Source organism: Cynoglossus semilaevis, chromosome 13, assembly GCF_000523025.1.
Source record: "Cynoglossus semilaevis isolate Cse_v1.0 chromosome 13, Cse_v1.0, whole genome shotgun sequence".
NCBI classification, from domain to species: Eukaryota; Metazoa; Chordata; class Actinopteri; order Pleuronectiformes; family Cynoglossidae; genus Cynoglossus; species Cynoglossus semilaevis.
Genome location: NC_024319.1, coordinates 8,249,705 through 8,265,834, shown reverse-complemented (window position 1 = coordinate 8,265,834; position 16,130 = coordinate 8,249,705). Strand labels below are relative to the sequence as shown.

General features: G+C 41.0%; 3 protein-coding genes across 3 annotated transcripts in view; 1 reads left to right on the top strand and 2 right to left on the bottom strand.

Annotated features, from left to right (window-relative positions):
- Nucleotides 1-44: 44 nt before the first annotated feature.
- On the bottom strand, nucleotides 45-11,001 carry LOC103388378 (kinesin-like protein KIFC3). The gene is made up of 20 exons (XM_008323330.3): nucleotides 9,655-11,001; nucleotides 9,400-9,519; nucleotides 9,082-9,178; nucleotides 8,824-8,975; nucleotides 8,477-8,729; nucleotides 6,753-6,925; nucleotides 6,470-6,535; nucleotides 6,046-6,183; nucleotides 5,748-5,945; nucleotides 5,485-5,658; nucleotides 4,564-4,711; nucleotides 4,260-4,390; nucleotides 3,609-3,720; nucleotides 3,352-3,533; nucleotides 3,168-3,272; nucleotides 2,825-2,955; nucleotides 2,531-2,651; nucleotides 2,313-2,442; nucleotides 1,775-2,004; nucleotides 45-1,691 (listed from the first exon to the last, which is right to left on the bottom strand). The coding sequence occupies exons 2-20, from the start codon at nucleotides 9,496-9,498 to the stop codon at nucleotides 1,566-1,568; spliced, it is 2,766 nt and encodes a 921-aa protein (XP_008321552.1). The 5' UTR covers nucleotides 9,499-9,519; nucleotides 9,655-11,001; the 3' UTR covers nucleotides 45-1,565.
- Nucleotides 11,002-11,026: 25 nt separating this feature from the next.
- Nucleotides 11,027-12,464, bottom strand: LOC107989394 (uncharacterized). Its single transcript, XM_017037655.2, has 2 exons — nucleotides 12,173-12,464; nucleotides 11,027-11,648 (listed from the first exon to the last, which is right to left on the bottom strand). Exons 1-2 carry the CDS (start codon nucleotides 12,260-12,262, stop codon nucleotides 11,112-11,114), a joined length of 627 nt encoding a protein of 208 aa, XP_016893144.1. The 5' UTR covers nucleotides 12,263-12,464; the 3' UTR covers nucleotides 11,027-11,111.
- Nucleotides 12,465-12,716: 252 nt separating this feature from the next.
- Nucleotides 12,717-16,130, top strand: part of cep72 (centrosomal protein 72) — a 5,018-nt gene continuing 1,604 nt past the window's right edge. The window contains 13 exon segments of the mRNA XM_025061443.1: nucleotides 12,717-12,964; nucleotides 13,170-13,297; nucleotides 13,629-13,821; nucleotides 13,901-14,009; nucleotides 14,475-14,617; nucleotides 14,752-14,792; nucleotides 14,912-14,954; nucleotides 15,069-15,263; nucleotides 15,374-15,549; nucleotides 15,643-15,736; nucleotides 15,816-15,994; nucleotides 16,090-16,128; nucleotide 16,130. The exon segment at nucleotide 16,130 is cut by the window's right edge and continues 87 nt beyond it. Coding sequence (XP_024917211.1) covers nucleotides 12,886-12,964; nucleotides 13,170-13,297; nucleotides 13,629-13,821; nucleotides 13,901-14,009; nucleotides 14,475-14,617; nucleotides 14,752-14,792; nucleotides 14,912-14,954; nucleotides 15,069-15,263; nucleotides 15,374-15,549; nucleotides 15,643-15,736; nucleotides 15,816-15,994; nucleotides 16,090-16,128; nucleotide 16,130 — 1,420 coding nt within the window. The 5' untranslated portion in view covers nucleotides 12,717-12,885.

Genomic DNA, 16,130 nt, shown 5'->3' with positions numbered 1-16,130 from the left:
GAATGTGACTATATATATATAAATATATATGTATGCATATGCATATATATAGTCTAATCAATGTTTGTTTTGTCCTGGTATTTTCATCAGTAACTCACTTCTCCACAAGGGGGTGGATAAGTACAGTAAGGAAATACAGATACGTTTATGAAGCGAATATTTCTTGCCCAAGACAAATCCATACTTGTGTATTGTATTTCTTGTAATATGTGTTGATAAAGACTGCAACAATATACTTAAAAAAAAACAAAACAAAAACAACAGTCACTGAGCATTAGATAAACAGACACGTTTTAAGCACATTGTTTATTCAGAAAACTACCTGAAATGTACTTTGTAATGCTGACATTACTTCTATGTTACATGTTTTGCTACATTTGAATCCCATGGAGTTCTGATCCAGTGGGTGATTAAACATATTTCCTGGTATGACATACACTAGTGACAATCTACTGCAAGCACCAAAAAGAGCCTTAAAAACACCTTTAACCATAAAGTGCATCTTCTTGTCTTCTTAGGCCTAAACTGTCTCCTAAGTGAAGGCCATATTGCACATTTCATTGTTTTCCCGCTCTTGAAGAAGGCAAGCTTCGTATCTTCATAAAAGACAAATAAAGGGTAAAAGCTAAATATTTGCTGAATATATGTGAATTTACATATGTAAATAGGTTTAATATTGATTTCTAACGTCACACTCCCGCATGCCTTGCATTTGGCATGGTTGTTAAGCAGTTCATCCACTAGGGGCCGTGTCGACGACTGTTCCTGCTCAGAAAGAGGTCCAAACAGAGGTAGTGTAGAAGACAGCGACGGCCTGTCAAAAATAAATACAGCCGGACGTTGGACGGAGAACAGCCCCGGTTACAACATTCCCGTCGCGTTTCGGTTGTTTTGTTCTTGTGGGCACATTTAAGCTATTCTACGCAACACCGCCCCCACGTCGACGAGTGGTACTGCTGCATGTGGGTACGTTCACCCTATTCACACATTGCGAACGCAGGGGATGGACAAAAGGATCAATTTGCGTACTTAGCGTTGAACATAACTAGGCTTTCGATGAAACAACAGCATTTTCTACGTTGCACAAAACGTTTTTTTAAACTATTACATGTGTGACTAAATCATAACAGCCTGTACATTTCCTACAAAAAAATGTCTATGCACTGAAGCCTTAAAGAGTATACAATGTTGGCGATAAGTTCACAAATAACAGACATTTCTAGCTGTGATGTTATGCGTCGATACTTCACCTTTGGATGATACAGTAGATCCTGGCTTTTGGAAATGAAAACAAAAAACTGAGAGACTCCGGTTCAAGGAAGCATCATATTGAACACTGAGGCAGTCAGAGATGGTTCTGGCATTACGTGCAGATTCTTTAAGGATTCAAGCTGACTACAGATTCAATACCCAACATTCGAGCGGGGCATTTAAAGCAGCCCGTAGACTTCTCACAGATGTACCCCTTGAGCAGCAGTGAGGATGTTGAAACCATAGCCTTATGAATCATGAGTAGGATGGATGATGATCTGATTAATGCACACTCCCTGGTGATTGTCTGACCATCATTCGCATGGGCCTCCTCCGGCTTCGATCTTCCTAGCCGCAGGGCCCAGTTCCACTTTGCACACCCTCTGAGCAAACTTGAGTGAGCATAAAGTCTCTCCAACGTTGCTCTCCAGAGCGGAGACCTTTAACAAAAACAGTTGGAGTCATGTCTTACGATGCTCATTAGAGATAAGTTGATGAGTGCTGCCAATACAAACGGTCTTACCTGCACCACCATGGCGGTCTTGCTGCCTTTTCCTAGAGAGTCCTGTAGTAGATATGTAAGGCGAGAATTTCTGAAAGGGATGTGAGTCTGTCGCGCCCTCAGAGCCTGAATCACATCTCCCAGAGCCAGCAGAGAGCGGTTGATGTTCTGGGCCTCCTTCAGCCTCTCACCTTCTGCACCGGATTTCCATACTCTCTCTGATCCGGCCAGGTCCACCAGGTTTAGCTTACCTGAGGAGATAAATATGTATAAATAAATAGTTACAGTTTTTTCCGGACTATAAGTCACACTTTTTGCATAATTTGGCTGGGTTTGCAACCTATACTCAGGTGTGACTTATATATTAAAAAATATAATTTCACATGTTTGTTATTTTCACACTGACAGCCGCTAGAAGGCAGTGGTGCGACCTATAGAAAATACAGTATTACAATGAAATTGCCTGGCTTCGTGCCCCCTAGGGGCGGCCAGCCCCTAAATTTAGGAACCACTGATGTAGTTGAAGAGTTATTTATATGGTGCTGCATGTGTGACTCACCAGTGGTTTTGGAGCCTGTTGCCAGGTCTGTGCCTTCAACAGTGATACACAGCAACGCATGGGAGCGAGAGCTGTGCTGATTCATCTGAGTCCCAAAGGTGATTCTGTTTCTACGGGCTGTAGCTAAAATCTGGTGCAGTGTAAAAATAATTCAGGGTTAACACTACAGTGAACTATTATACAGTCAGAGTTTAACAGATCTGCAAAATAACTGTCACCTTCTTAATGTGCTGAAAGCTTCTAACTTCAATCAACCTGAGTCCTGGAACGTGCAGGTGTCCTGTTCCATCTGGGTTGATTTTGATGTCGAGTTTTTCTCCATCTTTACTCAGCAGGTCTCTGAGAAACACAAATGTAGAGATAAATAAAATGGTTGGTACAATGGCAACTACTAGAAATGGGAACTTCAGGTACTTTCTGGGTAAAATATAAAAAGCAGGCTTATAGTACACTCACAAATTGTAACAAAAAAAAACAAAAACACAAAAAGTCTTGTTTAATGTGAGACCAACCTCAGTACTTCATTGTAGATCTCCACAGAGCTGACAGTGACAGTGTAAGACCACATGTCCTTCCTCTCCTCGATTTCACCAAAGAGGTGTTTCAGGGCTCGTTGGTTTATGCCTGGATTCTCCACACTCCCCTAAAAACATGTTTCTTGAGTTGGATGCTTTTAATTGAATTTAATCGATGTTTGCTTTTACTGCTTTTTTTGCTTTAACTTTTTATTGCTTTTACCATTAATGATAATTGTAAAAACTTGTTTAACCTTTTGAGTGTGAGTGGTGGATGTCATATATTGACAAGAATCCACGTATGCTATTATGGCCAATAGTCCACTGAATGAGTTTATACCTCCATGGTGTAGGTTTTCCCGGAGCCTGTCTGTCCATATGCAAATATGCAGACATGGTAACCATCAATGCAGGACGTCACCAGAGGTTCAATCTCCTGAAAAACCTGGTAGATGGGAATCGATCATTTAGGTTTCTAGATCAATAGAATAATCTCCTTGGTGTCATGTAGTTATTTGCACTACCTCTTCCTGCGTAGCCTGAGGATGGAAGACTTTGTCCAGTTCAAAGATGCGACCCTTCCCTTTGTTCAGCACGTTGAGGGAGGACTCATTGTTGGGGTCAGTTGTTACCACCACAGACTGACCCTCCTCATGCTGGTCCTCTTTGAGCACAGGCTTCACTCGACACAGGACCCGAATGTTGCCTTGAGGAAGAAGAGTGAAGTTGGTGAAGCTAGTTGTAACCTCTGTGGAGATTTCATTGTTTCCTCTCCACATACCTTTGAGCTCCACCAGCTGTTCATGATACTTCCTGCGTAAAGCGACTTCCTTCCTATACTTCTCCAGAAGATCCTGATTGGCTTCAGACATCTCATTGATGGCAGCAGTAATCTGACATGGAGCAGGAAAAAAAGTAAATGTTACAGTTTGTTATATCTGATGATGTGGATGAAGTCATGAAACTTTGCTAAGTCAAAGGGGAGGTATTATGTGAAACTGACTTTGTCAACGTTTTCATCTCTCTGTATGATCCTTATGTGACAGTTTCAACTGAGTAGTAGATAGTTTATAATCCGAAAGAATCTGGAAATGTGTCTCCGAACAAGTCATTACGATTTTGCTTGCTTTGTGACATCACAAACCACAGTTTGTTGTCCACTATCCTATCGGTTTACCATATCTATCAGAAGGGCATAAACAACCTTATTTGGCATTTAATTTAGACATTAAAAGAAAAATAGATTTCTGGCGTGGTAGAGATGCTCTTTCTGATGTAACTGAACTTGGGATTTTAAGACCAGGCAGTATCATGCCTGGAGTCATCTAGTGGCCGGCTGGAACATACTGCACCAACACATTTTAATGTATAAATTAAGTATGTATTAAGTACGACTTACATAACAGTATCTCAGTATGTACCCTTTAAGTACCTGTTTTTTTGCGTCATTAATAGCTGCTCCATAAAAGTCTGAGAAGTTGCGAACTTGGCTCCTCAGACTGGCGTAGTCTGTTTTCATGGAGCGTAAAGTCGGCGGTAGTGCAGTCAGACGTGTCTGCAAGGCTAGAAATAGAAAGACATTCAGATACATATAAAGAACAAGTCTAGGATATTCCCGATAATCCAGATTATTTCAATCTTTGGAAGTTTGAAAGTAGGCTACTTGAGAACTTGACTGGCGTGTGGCTTCACATGACTGACATCGTCTTCATTTAGGAATAAAACAAGTTACTCACTGAAGAACTGTTCTTGCAGGTTCTGAAAGTGCTCTGCTGAGCAGCTGGCAGCAGCCTTCACAGCTTCCTCCTTCTTCTCCTCCAAGTGGCCAATCTCTTTCAGCAGTTCCTCTCTGAGGTTACTGATTTCTCGCTCGTATGCTGCGATCTGTAAAAATTTATTCAGCTGCGTCAGCCGGTGCTGCTTCAGCTCTCAAATTATTTCATTTGTCATTGGAGTTGATCCAGAATGAGAATTTCTCCTCTAAATGACACGATCAGCCGGGCCAGGATTTCCCCTGCCACTGTGTGGCTGATGGCCAAACGTGATCATTTGTGTACTGACAGAACAAGTCATGCCAAATGAGCATTTGATTTATATCCAGCCCGTTACTGCTGCAAGTCTTCACTGGGTTTTGCAGGGATTTATTAGGACTAGGACTGTTGTCAATTTAGACCAGGGGTGTCAAATACATGTTTTAGGGGCTGCATACAACCTAGTTAGATGTAAGTGGGCTGGACCACTACAATCATAACATAATTACGTATAAATAACAATAACAATGTTTTCCCTCTTTATGTTCACGTAAAAAGGTAAAAATATATTAAATACATCTTCATAATTAATAGAATATAATTTCACAAAACATTTCCTGAACATGAAGTGTTTGGTTTTGTTTTATTTTCACAATTCATCAAGCGGGCCGGTTTTAGCTCACAGGCCGTATGTTTGACCCTGTGTGGAAGGTGGAGTACCTGTAGGAAACACGGTTACGTGGAGAGAACAAGTAGCCAAAGTTGAAGATAAAGGTGCCAGGCCACATGTGTCAAAATCAAGGCTCGTGGGCCGAATCCAGCCCATTACGTAACATGTCATTGATAATCAAAGACAACAATATATATATATATAACTAGTTAAACTTCCATTGCTCAGTTTGTTACCTTGTGCTGGAGGTTGCAGCTGTATTCGTCTGATTTCCTGATTTGTTGCTCCAGCTGTTTGCAGCGTTCATTCTGGCTGCACAGCTTCTCAGACAGGAGCTGGTTCCTCTGTTTGGCTTTACTCAGCTGCTTCAGCGTAGCAGGCGACTCCACCTCCACCGTCTGAGTGACATACTGGTGATAACAGAGAGGAAAATTGAAAACAAGAAACCTGCACACCATGTGTTCTGACATGATCAAATGATTCAAACATTGGGATTTACCTTCACCACCGGCTCCTTCACCCTCTCTCTGTCCAACTCCAGCTGCAACTCCCTCACCCTGTCCTCCCGCTTCCTCAGCTCCTCCGCTCTCCTCCACTCGCACTGTTCGTTCTGACGCTCCAGATGTGACAGCTGCTCTGCACGCTGTTGGAGAGAGATCTCCAGTTGCTGGATTCTGCTGCGGAGGTTCTCGTTTTCCTGTGGGAAAAAAAGAACAAAAAACAGAACCGGGTTTACAGGTGACTGCTCTCGCGTTAACTCACAGTTGCACATCAGTGGAGCTCGGCCGTGCTTTCACCTTGATGAGCATGGTGCTAGACTGAGATGGGATGGACGACAGCTGCTGCAGGAGGCCCTGAGTGACACTTAGACTTTGTTTCAGAGTCTCGTTCTCTGCTGACAGACACAGCGCGCGCTTCTCTGAGTCTGTGGCTCCCTGAAAAGAAAACATAGCAAGAGATTGGTGAAACACAGTAGCTTTTGTACAGACTTGTGCAAAAATATTAAAATGGGAATATGATATATGTATAATAATATACTTTTAATACAATACTCAGTTGTCCAGAGCTGTTAAGTAACAGCCTACATACATACATGCACATATTAATATATATGGATATATCAATACATATAAATAGGTATATCCATATATATAGAGAGAGATCTCTATATATTGAAAGCCTAAGAAAAATGTGATGAGTTCAATTGTCCACAGTACTTACTGTGGCATTTCTCAGTCTTGACAGTTCCTCTTCTCGCTCCTCTATACAACTCTTGAGCTCATCAATCTGCATCACAGGATGAGAACATTTTAGATTTTAAGAATACAAACATGTCGTGAAATGTGTTTTCATCATATTTATGTAACTTGATTATTTTCTCCTAACAGTACAAGGTCTCCTTTGACACCATGTCTTTCCTATATAACTTGACATGATGTCACATGACAAACATTCCCACTGACACTGACAGGAGAGACTTCACAGTCCCAGTGCAGCTGCTCACCTGCTGCTGAAACGCCTGAATGCGAGAGTGTCTGTCTTTCTCCTTCTGCTCCAGCTGTGAGTGCAGCAGACGCAGTTCTCCTCTCAGCTTACTCCTCTCACCCTGCAGGCCATAAAGAGACTCCACCAGTTTGTGGACCCCGGCCTGTGTCCCTGCATCGCTGCTGGACTCACCTGCAGGACAGAGGCAGCATCAGTACTGATCTATTGGCATGTGTGTTTGTAATGCACACCATCTAAGAATTTACTCCAACTTTCTAGTGTTTCATTAACATCATCACTGGCATGTTCCCACTTTAATGTCTCCACAGCAACACGACCCTACAACCTGCCAAACATCTTCTTTTGTTGCACAGCTCCCTTGGCATCACACCCAATGTTTTTCTTTAATTGCTTTTCACCTCAGTGATTCATCATCTTCAGTTACACTTTGTTTAGCACATCTTTAAATAATCCGACCTGTCAGGTTTGCTTTGTCTCAGTGGTGATGCCAGGTATGGGAATAAAAAGAGGGAGAGGAAGCTGAAGCTCGACTAAAGTATATACAGTATATATATTTATACACACATATATACTATATATATATATACATATACAGTATAGTGACTAATTCAATTTATGAAGTTATTAAAATGTGACGAAATGCATATATATACTGTATATAAATACATATATATATAAAGTACATATGTCCAAATACTGTTTGTAATAACAATATTCCACATCATGAACAGTACTTCTCAAAACGGAAAACAAAACAAGGCTAACGTCCTAATAAAACGGAGACCTGAGGCTCCGCCTATTTATAGTCCAACACGTGCAGCCAAGCACGTGTCAACCTCGTATGTGTGGCTGTTAGAAAGAAAACACCACTGACAGCCATGTTTTATTCACAACACTGAGCTGCAGAGTCACTCTCCACCTACCACGCACTCATGTTACATCTACATGGGTTTTTTTTATGTCTGTCCTGGATCTAATGAAGGTCAGTGAACATCAGGTCTTCTGCTCAAAAACACACAGACGTTCAGTTCAAGTGCGACCTGGTCTGGTTATCATCCAAACGTATGATCTCCTGAGGTCAACAGCAACAGGAAGAGTTAAGAGCACACTGAGCAGACGCACGGCAGAGAGTGGAGCTGGAAGCCTGTGCTCTGATATCATACGATCACCTGGTCACGTTTGAGAAGAAGCAGAGGTAACATGAAAGGGCTCAGAGCTTATTCTTGGCTCTTTAGTGTTATCGTGGCGCCTGTGACCTCGTTAAAGACAACCTGACTGGGAACAACCACCCAGTGGATTGAAACAGTCTGTTCTCCTCTGTCCCACGGCGTGCATTGTGTTTCTAATAGACGGGAATTTAATCCAGCCAAAGGAAGATGGGGAAAATTGCAGGTGAAATTACAACCTCAGACAAAGAAATCACTTTCTGCCTGATAAAATCTTTTTTCAAACCATCTGAAAAAAGTACCAGCTCCATTTCACCGTAAATCAGAGAACTGATCGTTATGCTCTCTTTTTAGAAGTCTCTTTTCATAAATCAACCTATTGATCTGTTTGCTATCAGTGGACAGATGGTGAAACCTACAGTGTAAAGTGCTTTGAGTGGTCAACAGGACAAAGGAGAGTGCTCCATAATTTCAGACCAACTCTGCCTTACACCTTACATTCTCCCTCCCCCATTGCTCATTCCCATTTACACCGCCTCCTTCCCCCTTTCCTCACCCTCGCTCTGTGGGCTGGGACTCTGCTGCTGACTGATGGCGTCCTCCAGGCTGCTGATGATGCTGTTCTTGTCCCTAAGTCGCTGACGGTAGGAGGCCCGCAGCGCCTTCATCTGCCGGCGGTGCTGGACGCGGTGTCTCTTCAGCTGGACCCTGTACTGGTTGGCCTGTTGCTGCAGCTGCTGGAAGTAGGAGTACTGCTCCAGAAAGCTCAGCAAGTGGGACATGACTGCCACCAGGGGAGAGTCTGGCAGCTGAGAAGAACAGACAGAAACACACACAGACACAGTGGGTGTGTGATGCTTATTAAAACTGACGCTGCAGCTTGTTTTTTTTCCTCTTGTTTACCTTTCCTGCTGTTTCCAGCTGAACCTGTGAGGCTCTTCTCTTCTCAGTCTCCTGTTTAAAGGTCAGAAATGCAGCCAGAGGAGTGCATGCTGGGAGGCCATTTTCATCATCCTCATCACTCAGGGATATTTCATCACTGTCACTGCTGCTGCCTGAATGACAACAGTGGAAAGTAGTGGGATGCATGTAGTAGACAGTCACATCATATATATATATGTATTTAAAAACAGCTGTCACGTGTTTATATAAACCACTCACTTGATTCACTGAGGTGAAAACAAGCCTTTCTGTCCATTTTAGGGGTGTGGCCATCTCTCTTCCTGCTCCTTGTTTCCATGGAAACATGTCCTCGCTCCTGGGTACGGCATCACACATAAGGGTCAGGCTTGCACAAAATATTCACACATTAGGTTCATAGAAATGTGGATACATGTAAGGAGGAAAAGCTACAATTCACCTACATCTGTTTTAGCAGCACATTGTTATTAAATATATCTTATATCCTAATAAAAAATATAATGACTTTTTAATGAGTTAATGGAGCCCTGAAGCCGGACATGATTTAGCAAAACATACGTCTGAGGAGGCTGCACACGGCCCTTCCAGTGCATCGTCCTCCTCCTTCTTAAAGACAGTGTAGAAGATGTAGACTAAAAGGGAGTAGAATGCATACATCTCTGTGTCGCCGAGGAGTCCCTGTGAAAAACACGCACATTCAGGTCTATAATGCAGTGGACAAGAGAAAAGACATGAAAAAACAAACAACTTCCTCTGCCTCTGCCTCAGCTGCCATTCCAGTGCATCAGTGAAAAACAAAAGGTGATTTCTTACCTTCTCACAGAGCTGCTGTTATCGTAAGATCACACTCTGACTCCCCCATCATTTGTATTCCCCTTTGCCGCTCCATCTACGTCCTCAATGACAAATGCTTCCATGCAGTCCTGATTCCAAAGAGCTGCAACAGCATCCCCCGTGCAGCTCCTTCTCAGCTGTTCTCCCTCCTCCCCTTTCACCTCTTCCTCCTCCTCCCTCTCCTCCATATTTGCCAAATCCACAGGCTGCATCTGCAGTGAGCATGCTCTCTGCAGTTTTCCTATTCGCTGCAGCAGTAAAATGATGGTTAAGAATATGAAGCTGTGTGAGGCATACTGAATTGTGGGAAGTAATGCTGAGTGAAGAACAAGATGGACGAAGTGTCTAAGGTTCTTATAGATATAATGTTCTAAAGTGTCTGAAAAATGTGTAAAAATGACAGTTTATTTGTGTAAACAACACATTTTATTAATGTAGCATTTAAAAATAAATCCCAAAATAATCTCAACTGAGAAATACATCATTCAACAGCAATTGCTGATTAAATTAGCACAATATATAGAGTATATTTGCACTATGCTTTTGATCCCACAGACAATATCTTCAGTGTACTGTTCCATGACAACAGACAAAGCCAGTGTCTCACACACACACACACACACACATGGGCACAGAGCCACCGAGGCTTAAACACACAGTACAAACTGATGCAGTGAAACTGCAGAGGCAGCGGTTCACAACTGAGGTCATGATGGAGAGTCTGCAGTGTCCACTGCAAACCTCTGGGAAGATGGTCAATACCATGAAAGGATAACAATGTGCCAAAACTCAGCAATGAAGTAAAACGAGGGGAGAGAACAAGGACGCCTGCACCTGCTGAAGCTGCAGAACGTACATATAAGAACAGAGATCAGTGCAGCAGCCTGAGAGTGAGTTCATCCTGAAGAGTATGCTCTGGGGTCAGAGGTCATGGTGAAGTGTTAGCAAAACACTCATGGTCTGTTCAAGTGTGCAGTGCTATAGCAACACATAATTAATACAAATGGCAGAAAACGTATCAAAAGTCCATCTTGAGAATCAGTTGCGATTCATGCTTTAAAAACAATTGTTTTGAATTTGTGTAGAATTGTATAAACCCTCATTAAATAGGGCTAAATTTGATAATGAAAAAAACATGTGGGTTTTGGTCCCTGCAATGTTCTTTGTTATTGAGCAAAAATGTGTGGTCTGTCTGACTAAGAAAATAGTCAATTTCTTTTTTAGATTTTGGTTGAATAATTTCTGTTTTTTTCCCAGTCATAAACTGAACACAGTTTCATTTCCTGATCACATTTCCAACGCAAACATCTCTTTATTTATTTCTGTATTTTATTTCCTGATCACATTTCCAACGCAAACACGCAAGTTATGTCAGCACTCTGCAAAAATATTTTAAAAAAAACCATGATATTACCACACATTTTAGAATAACTTTATTACATTAATTCACATCTTTCGGTCACATCCAACAGAAACTTGCTGAGGGCCTTGGTGGAGGCCCAGCATCCTATTGTTAAAAACCCTTTTAAAACCCACTTCACCAGTCTATCAGAGGCGGCCAAAGAAACAAGAGGTGTGAGGGTGCTCGTTCCCACCTGTGGAGTCATAAGCAGTGGAAGACTGAGGGCCACACCACCCAGGGCCCCTAAACCTTGACTAGCAAACAGGCACACTATAAGGCAGCAGGACAGAGAGGACAGGCTCAGGGTGTGGGTCAACACTGTCAGAGTGTCCGCCGACACCCAGTCCCACAGTCCCAGCAGCAGGCAGGAGCCACACAAGAGAATATTTGCAGTGTTGTGGTCCTGACTGAGCCACAGGAAGTCAAATGAGACTAGTGCAGGAGCCAAAACCTCTCCGGCCCACTCTGCTTGTTTCTGGAAGGCATTTATATGTGAGGTGGATGAGGGCACGATGTCAACTGCAGCGGAGAGCCCAAGTAGAAAGAATCCTACAGACGGAGCTCTGTGGTCCTGCAGGGACAGAGGAGGAAGAAGCTTCAGAAACAGAGATCTGTAGCACATGTTAACGTTAGCTAGATATAACAGTATACTGTGGAGAGAGTGTATTGGGAATGGTAATCAAAATATGCATTTAATGTATTTACTTTAAGTACAATGTGTCATTAGAAGTTGAAATTCACAAAAATAGCATTATAAAGGCCAAGATGGGGGTGCAGAGGTAACTATGATGAAATCTACTTAATTCTTTACTTAATTTTTAAAGAATAACTTTTACTTTTTACATCTTTAGATGAAGTTTAGCTAAAACCAAAGCCAACCGATCCGACCAAAGCCAGCTATCCTGTCAATGTTTTCCTGTTGTTACGTTTTTTAAACACAGAGAATGAACTGGAAACAATACAAAGGAATGGGTATAATGCTTCTTTATTTGTATAATTATACCGTAATAAGCAAGTAATGTCAAACGTCCATCCAAACGTCCTGGAGTTTTTGTAGAGGTAAAGTTAGTAAATAACAAGATGACTTAAACATACCTTAAAGAGTCTGTATGAAGAAAACAGAGCAGTGACAGATAAGATGATGTTGGAGCATGAATTCAACCATTCTGTCCAACTGGACGCCATTGATCCCGGACTGGGATGTCACTGACTGACACAATCGCGACGCTTATTTGGAGAAAACATGTGCTACCTCAGGTTGTTGCTATCTGCTTTACAGAATGTCTGAAAGACAAGTAATGTTTCATTCGGTCTATCAGAAAACAGGAACAACTTTGTGTAGGTTTGTTTTGACATGTGACTGCGCGGATTTACACACTGGGCATGCTCCAAAAGATGCGTTCATGTACCCTGGTACATCCCGCTACTAGGAAGGAGTGGGGATTGTTATATTTCTTCCAGCACTAATAAAGCCTGCGTTGTTTTTTTTACCATAAGTCACACCGGTTAAAATTACATAACTACTTTGCGTTATTTGTACTTTATCTTTTAATGTCCAATCCAGAGCTTTTTGCTAGCTTCAAATAACATATTTTTAAATACATTTCTGAAAAACATACATCCACATTTAGCTATTATTTAATTAACATGCAAGATAGTTCGCTTTTTATTTTTATTTCCTTATGTACTGTACTGAACGCACAGTAAATAAAATTCTTGTAATGCAACCTTCAAAACAGAAGGTGGCAGTAACACTGTCTTAAAAACTTTTCCCGACAGCACCAGAAAGCGGCAGGAGTTTGAAAAATATGGCCGCGGATTGTTTGACCACAACAATCACGGAACAGTGGATACGAGACAGATTACACATTACGCACCCGTGTCTCGGTAACCAATACAAATTTTGTTAATACGAACGAGGATGTTTGAAAGTGTGCTTTAACTCCTGTTCTTTAAACGTGTAATTGACTAGCAGCTTAGCCCCAGACAGCTAACGCAGTCTAAACAAACGTGCAACCCATAGCTCAATCAGTGACACGGATTAGCTCCTACGTATATAAAAGGTTTTTTTATTTGTTTGTTTTTTAAACAGCTGATGTCCGCTCTCTCAGCCTTCCGGGGACACACGAGGAGAAGATCAGACATTTGGGTAATGCTCTTAACAACTTTGTCCGCCTGAAGGTTTTGGATTTGTCCTACAATGCACTCGTGTCTGTTGAGGTAACTTCACTTTTACTTTCACACATGTTGTTTATGTGATACCAAAATAGTCGTAAAAATATTATTATTAATAATATAATATTATATGATAATATTAATTTATATACAGTATGTCTGTATATATAGCTTTCTATAATAAGACTCTACTGTTTATATTTGATATCTTGCGAGATGTACTGAAAGTGAATTGTGGGAAATCTTTTGTGTTTATATGACTGCGTTTATATGTCCTTTTGTACATTTTAGAAACACGTTTAAAAAATCTTTTATTTTATATGCACCAATTATTTCTTGAGGTAACATCCCCTCAATTCTTTATTTTCCCCCCCAGGGAGTGCAGCACCTGAAGAACCTTGAGAGTCTGATCCTCTATTATAACTGTATTCCGTCTCTGGATAACTTGAAAAAGCTGTGCGAGCTGAAAAATTTAAAAGAGCTGGACCTGAGACTCAACCCAGTGACTAAACGTGACAAACATTACCGCTCTTATCTGGTGCACACTATGCCAAACCTACGCAAACTCGGTAAGGGTTAGCATCTCTGTCATTTCATTTTTTTAAATGCACAATTATGACACAAGCTGGTGTTTTCTTTGCTGTTTAGACGACTGTCCAGTCAGAGACACTGAGCGTAAAGCTGCTATAATGCAGTTCTCGTCTGATGGTGTACCTCAGCTAAAGAACTCCTCTTATATTAGGAATAAACATCATAGGTATTTATTTCTATTTTCCCTACTCCTCATCATCACAGATTCTCAGTGCTTGCCCAGTATGTTATCTATAATAATAATGATAGTTGTAAAATCATGTTTTACATGTTTATTTGTTAATAATAACTGACTATAAATGTTTTCCTGTATTTTTATCTCTTAAATTGGTTTTATTGGCCCTAATTATATTTTTAATACCATCCATTTTTAAATTATAGTTTAAGTTTGAGGTTTTACATTTACTTTCTCTGAATTAATAAATTAGTTAAATCTGGCTAGGCTAATGTAATTCACGAAAGTGCTTTTAAGAAATTAAAGTAATTTCCTATGCGTATACTGCATAAATATTCTACTTCTTGCGTTGGTGTAAACTATATATCACGTTTAACGGGCAAAAGCATTGTATTGTGTTTGTCCTGTTTGCTAAGGAGCATGTATTAGCATCGTGAAAGTGTGTTTGTTTCTTAGCTGGCACCAAAGTCCGACTGTAGCCGACTGTAGAAAACAGAGACACGCTCTGTTGACTGACACGGATGATGTTGTGCTGAACCTTCTGGAAAGAAATTACAGTCGTCGTAGTGAAAGCGCCTGTGTTCAACGAGGGGCTGAAGGTAAGATGTCAAAGCCTATTAGCGTTTGTAGATATCAAGTGTTAGGGGAAAAAAACGAGAAACAGAAATACATGTAGGGGATTTTTTGAGAATAAATTATTTTTATTGTGTTTTTTGACATAAAACCACAAAAGAAAAGTCGATAAAACAGCAAAGGAGTTCAACTCCAAAGCAGGCAAGTCGATTTTATAATATGTATATTTGTATTATTTATATATATATATATATATATATATATATATATATGTATATATATATATAAATGACAAAATGAACACACTGCAATTTTTTTAGGAAAAGGGTGATTCGTTACATAGACGTCTCCGCACAAACTATGGTAAGTTTTTAATTTGCAGTCTTTTAACTCACCACACGGTGGAGACAAACCATTTCATTTATTCTTTTGCTAGGGTTAAATTTTTAATGTGTCTTTTTTTAAATAATTTACCAGATAATGCAGAGTCCAAAGTGCCACATCTGGAGGGTGCACCCTGTAAAGAAAGTACTACTCCATTAAATCTTACTGAACATCGGAAGGTGGTCTTTGACCCATGTGTGGAAGACAAAAGACCTGTGCAAAGAAAAGAAAAGGATTTCCCTAAACGGACCATACATGAAGCCAGAGGTCATTTTACCCCTAATCCTGGTAAAGAACAGATGCTTCTTTTAAACAAGAATTGTGTAAAACATTAAACATTGTCTACAGTTAGTTATAAAATATTAATGTTATTAAACAATATTGCATTTTTTTTTCAGATCCAAGTCATCCCATTTCATCACTTATTAATATCCGTCCTCCCAGTCCACTTCGTCCTGGTGTCGCTTTGTCTGACCCCTCTAATCCTATTTTACACCCACCAAGACTAACCTATTCCAGCTTTAATCAAACAGAGGTGTCCTCCAGCCTGCAGCAGCACAACGACCAAAAAAAGGTTGGAAAGTGAATTCAGCATTAAATCATGACTCCCTCGCTCACACTGGACAAATGTTGTTCCAAAAACGTATCTATAATAACTGAACTACAGGGCAGTTACAGGAAACCCCTGGAGATGCTTCTCAATCTTGTGGACAAACACTGGAGAGGACAGAGGTCACTGCATCACAACACCAACTTCCTGTGTGAGCTGAGTTGGGGGAATGTGTTATCTGATTGCTGATATGACGAACGGCGTCTCATCCTTTCTATTTTCGCCTCCAGCTCAGGCGGTTCACATCCTGTCAATGATGGAAAGCGATATTTCCAGCAGGGAGGCCGAGGCCAGGACCCTACGGAGGGAAGCTGGTGCGCTAAGATTTCAAGAGGCTGTGCGAGGAAAAGAGCACAAAGCTGAAGTTGATGAACTTTCTGCTCAGCTAGAGGAAACTCGTTCCATGGTTGTGAGTAGCTTTGGGGCCTGCTGGAAACACAGTTAAGATTTAGAAGACATTCAGTTTTAAAGCATTTTTTCCACACTCTCTCCACTGCGTTGCAGGATGAACTAAATGAGCAGTTGAGAACTGTCCTGCAGGAAAA

What these genes read in the sequence shown, in the direction of transcription:
- LOC103388378 (XM_008323330.3), bottom strand. Translation starts at nt 9,498, where the DNA reads ATGTATGCATTCTACTCCCTTTTAGTCTACATCTTCTACACTGTCTTT. An exon ending in TTTTCACCTCAGTGAATCAA is followed by an intron (nt 8,976 to 9,081) that starts GTGAGTGGTTTA and finishes GTTGTCATTCAG; the next exon opens with GCAGCAGCAGTGACAGTGAT. An exon ending in TCCCAGCCCACAGAGCGAGG is followed by an intron (nt 6,926 to 8,476) that starts GTGAGGAAAGGG and finishes TCTGTCCTGCAG; the next exon opens with GTGAGTCCAGCAGCGATGCA.
- LOC107989394 (XM_017037655.2), bottom strand. Translation starts at nt 12,262, where the DNA reads ATGGCGTCCAGTTGGACAGAATGGTTGAATTCATGCTCCAACATCATC. An exon ending in CTTCATACAGACTCTTTAAG is followed by an intron (nt 11,649 to 12,172) that starts GTATGTTTAAGT and finishes CTGTCCCTGCAG; the next exon opens with GACCACAGAGCTCCGTCTGT.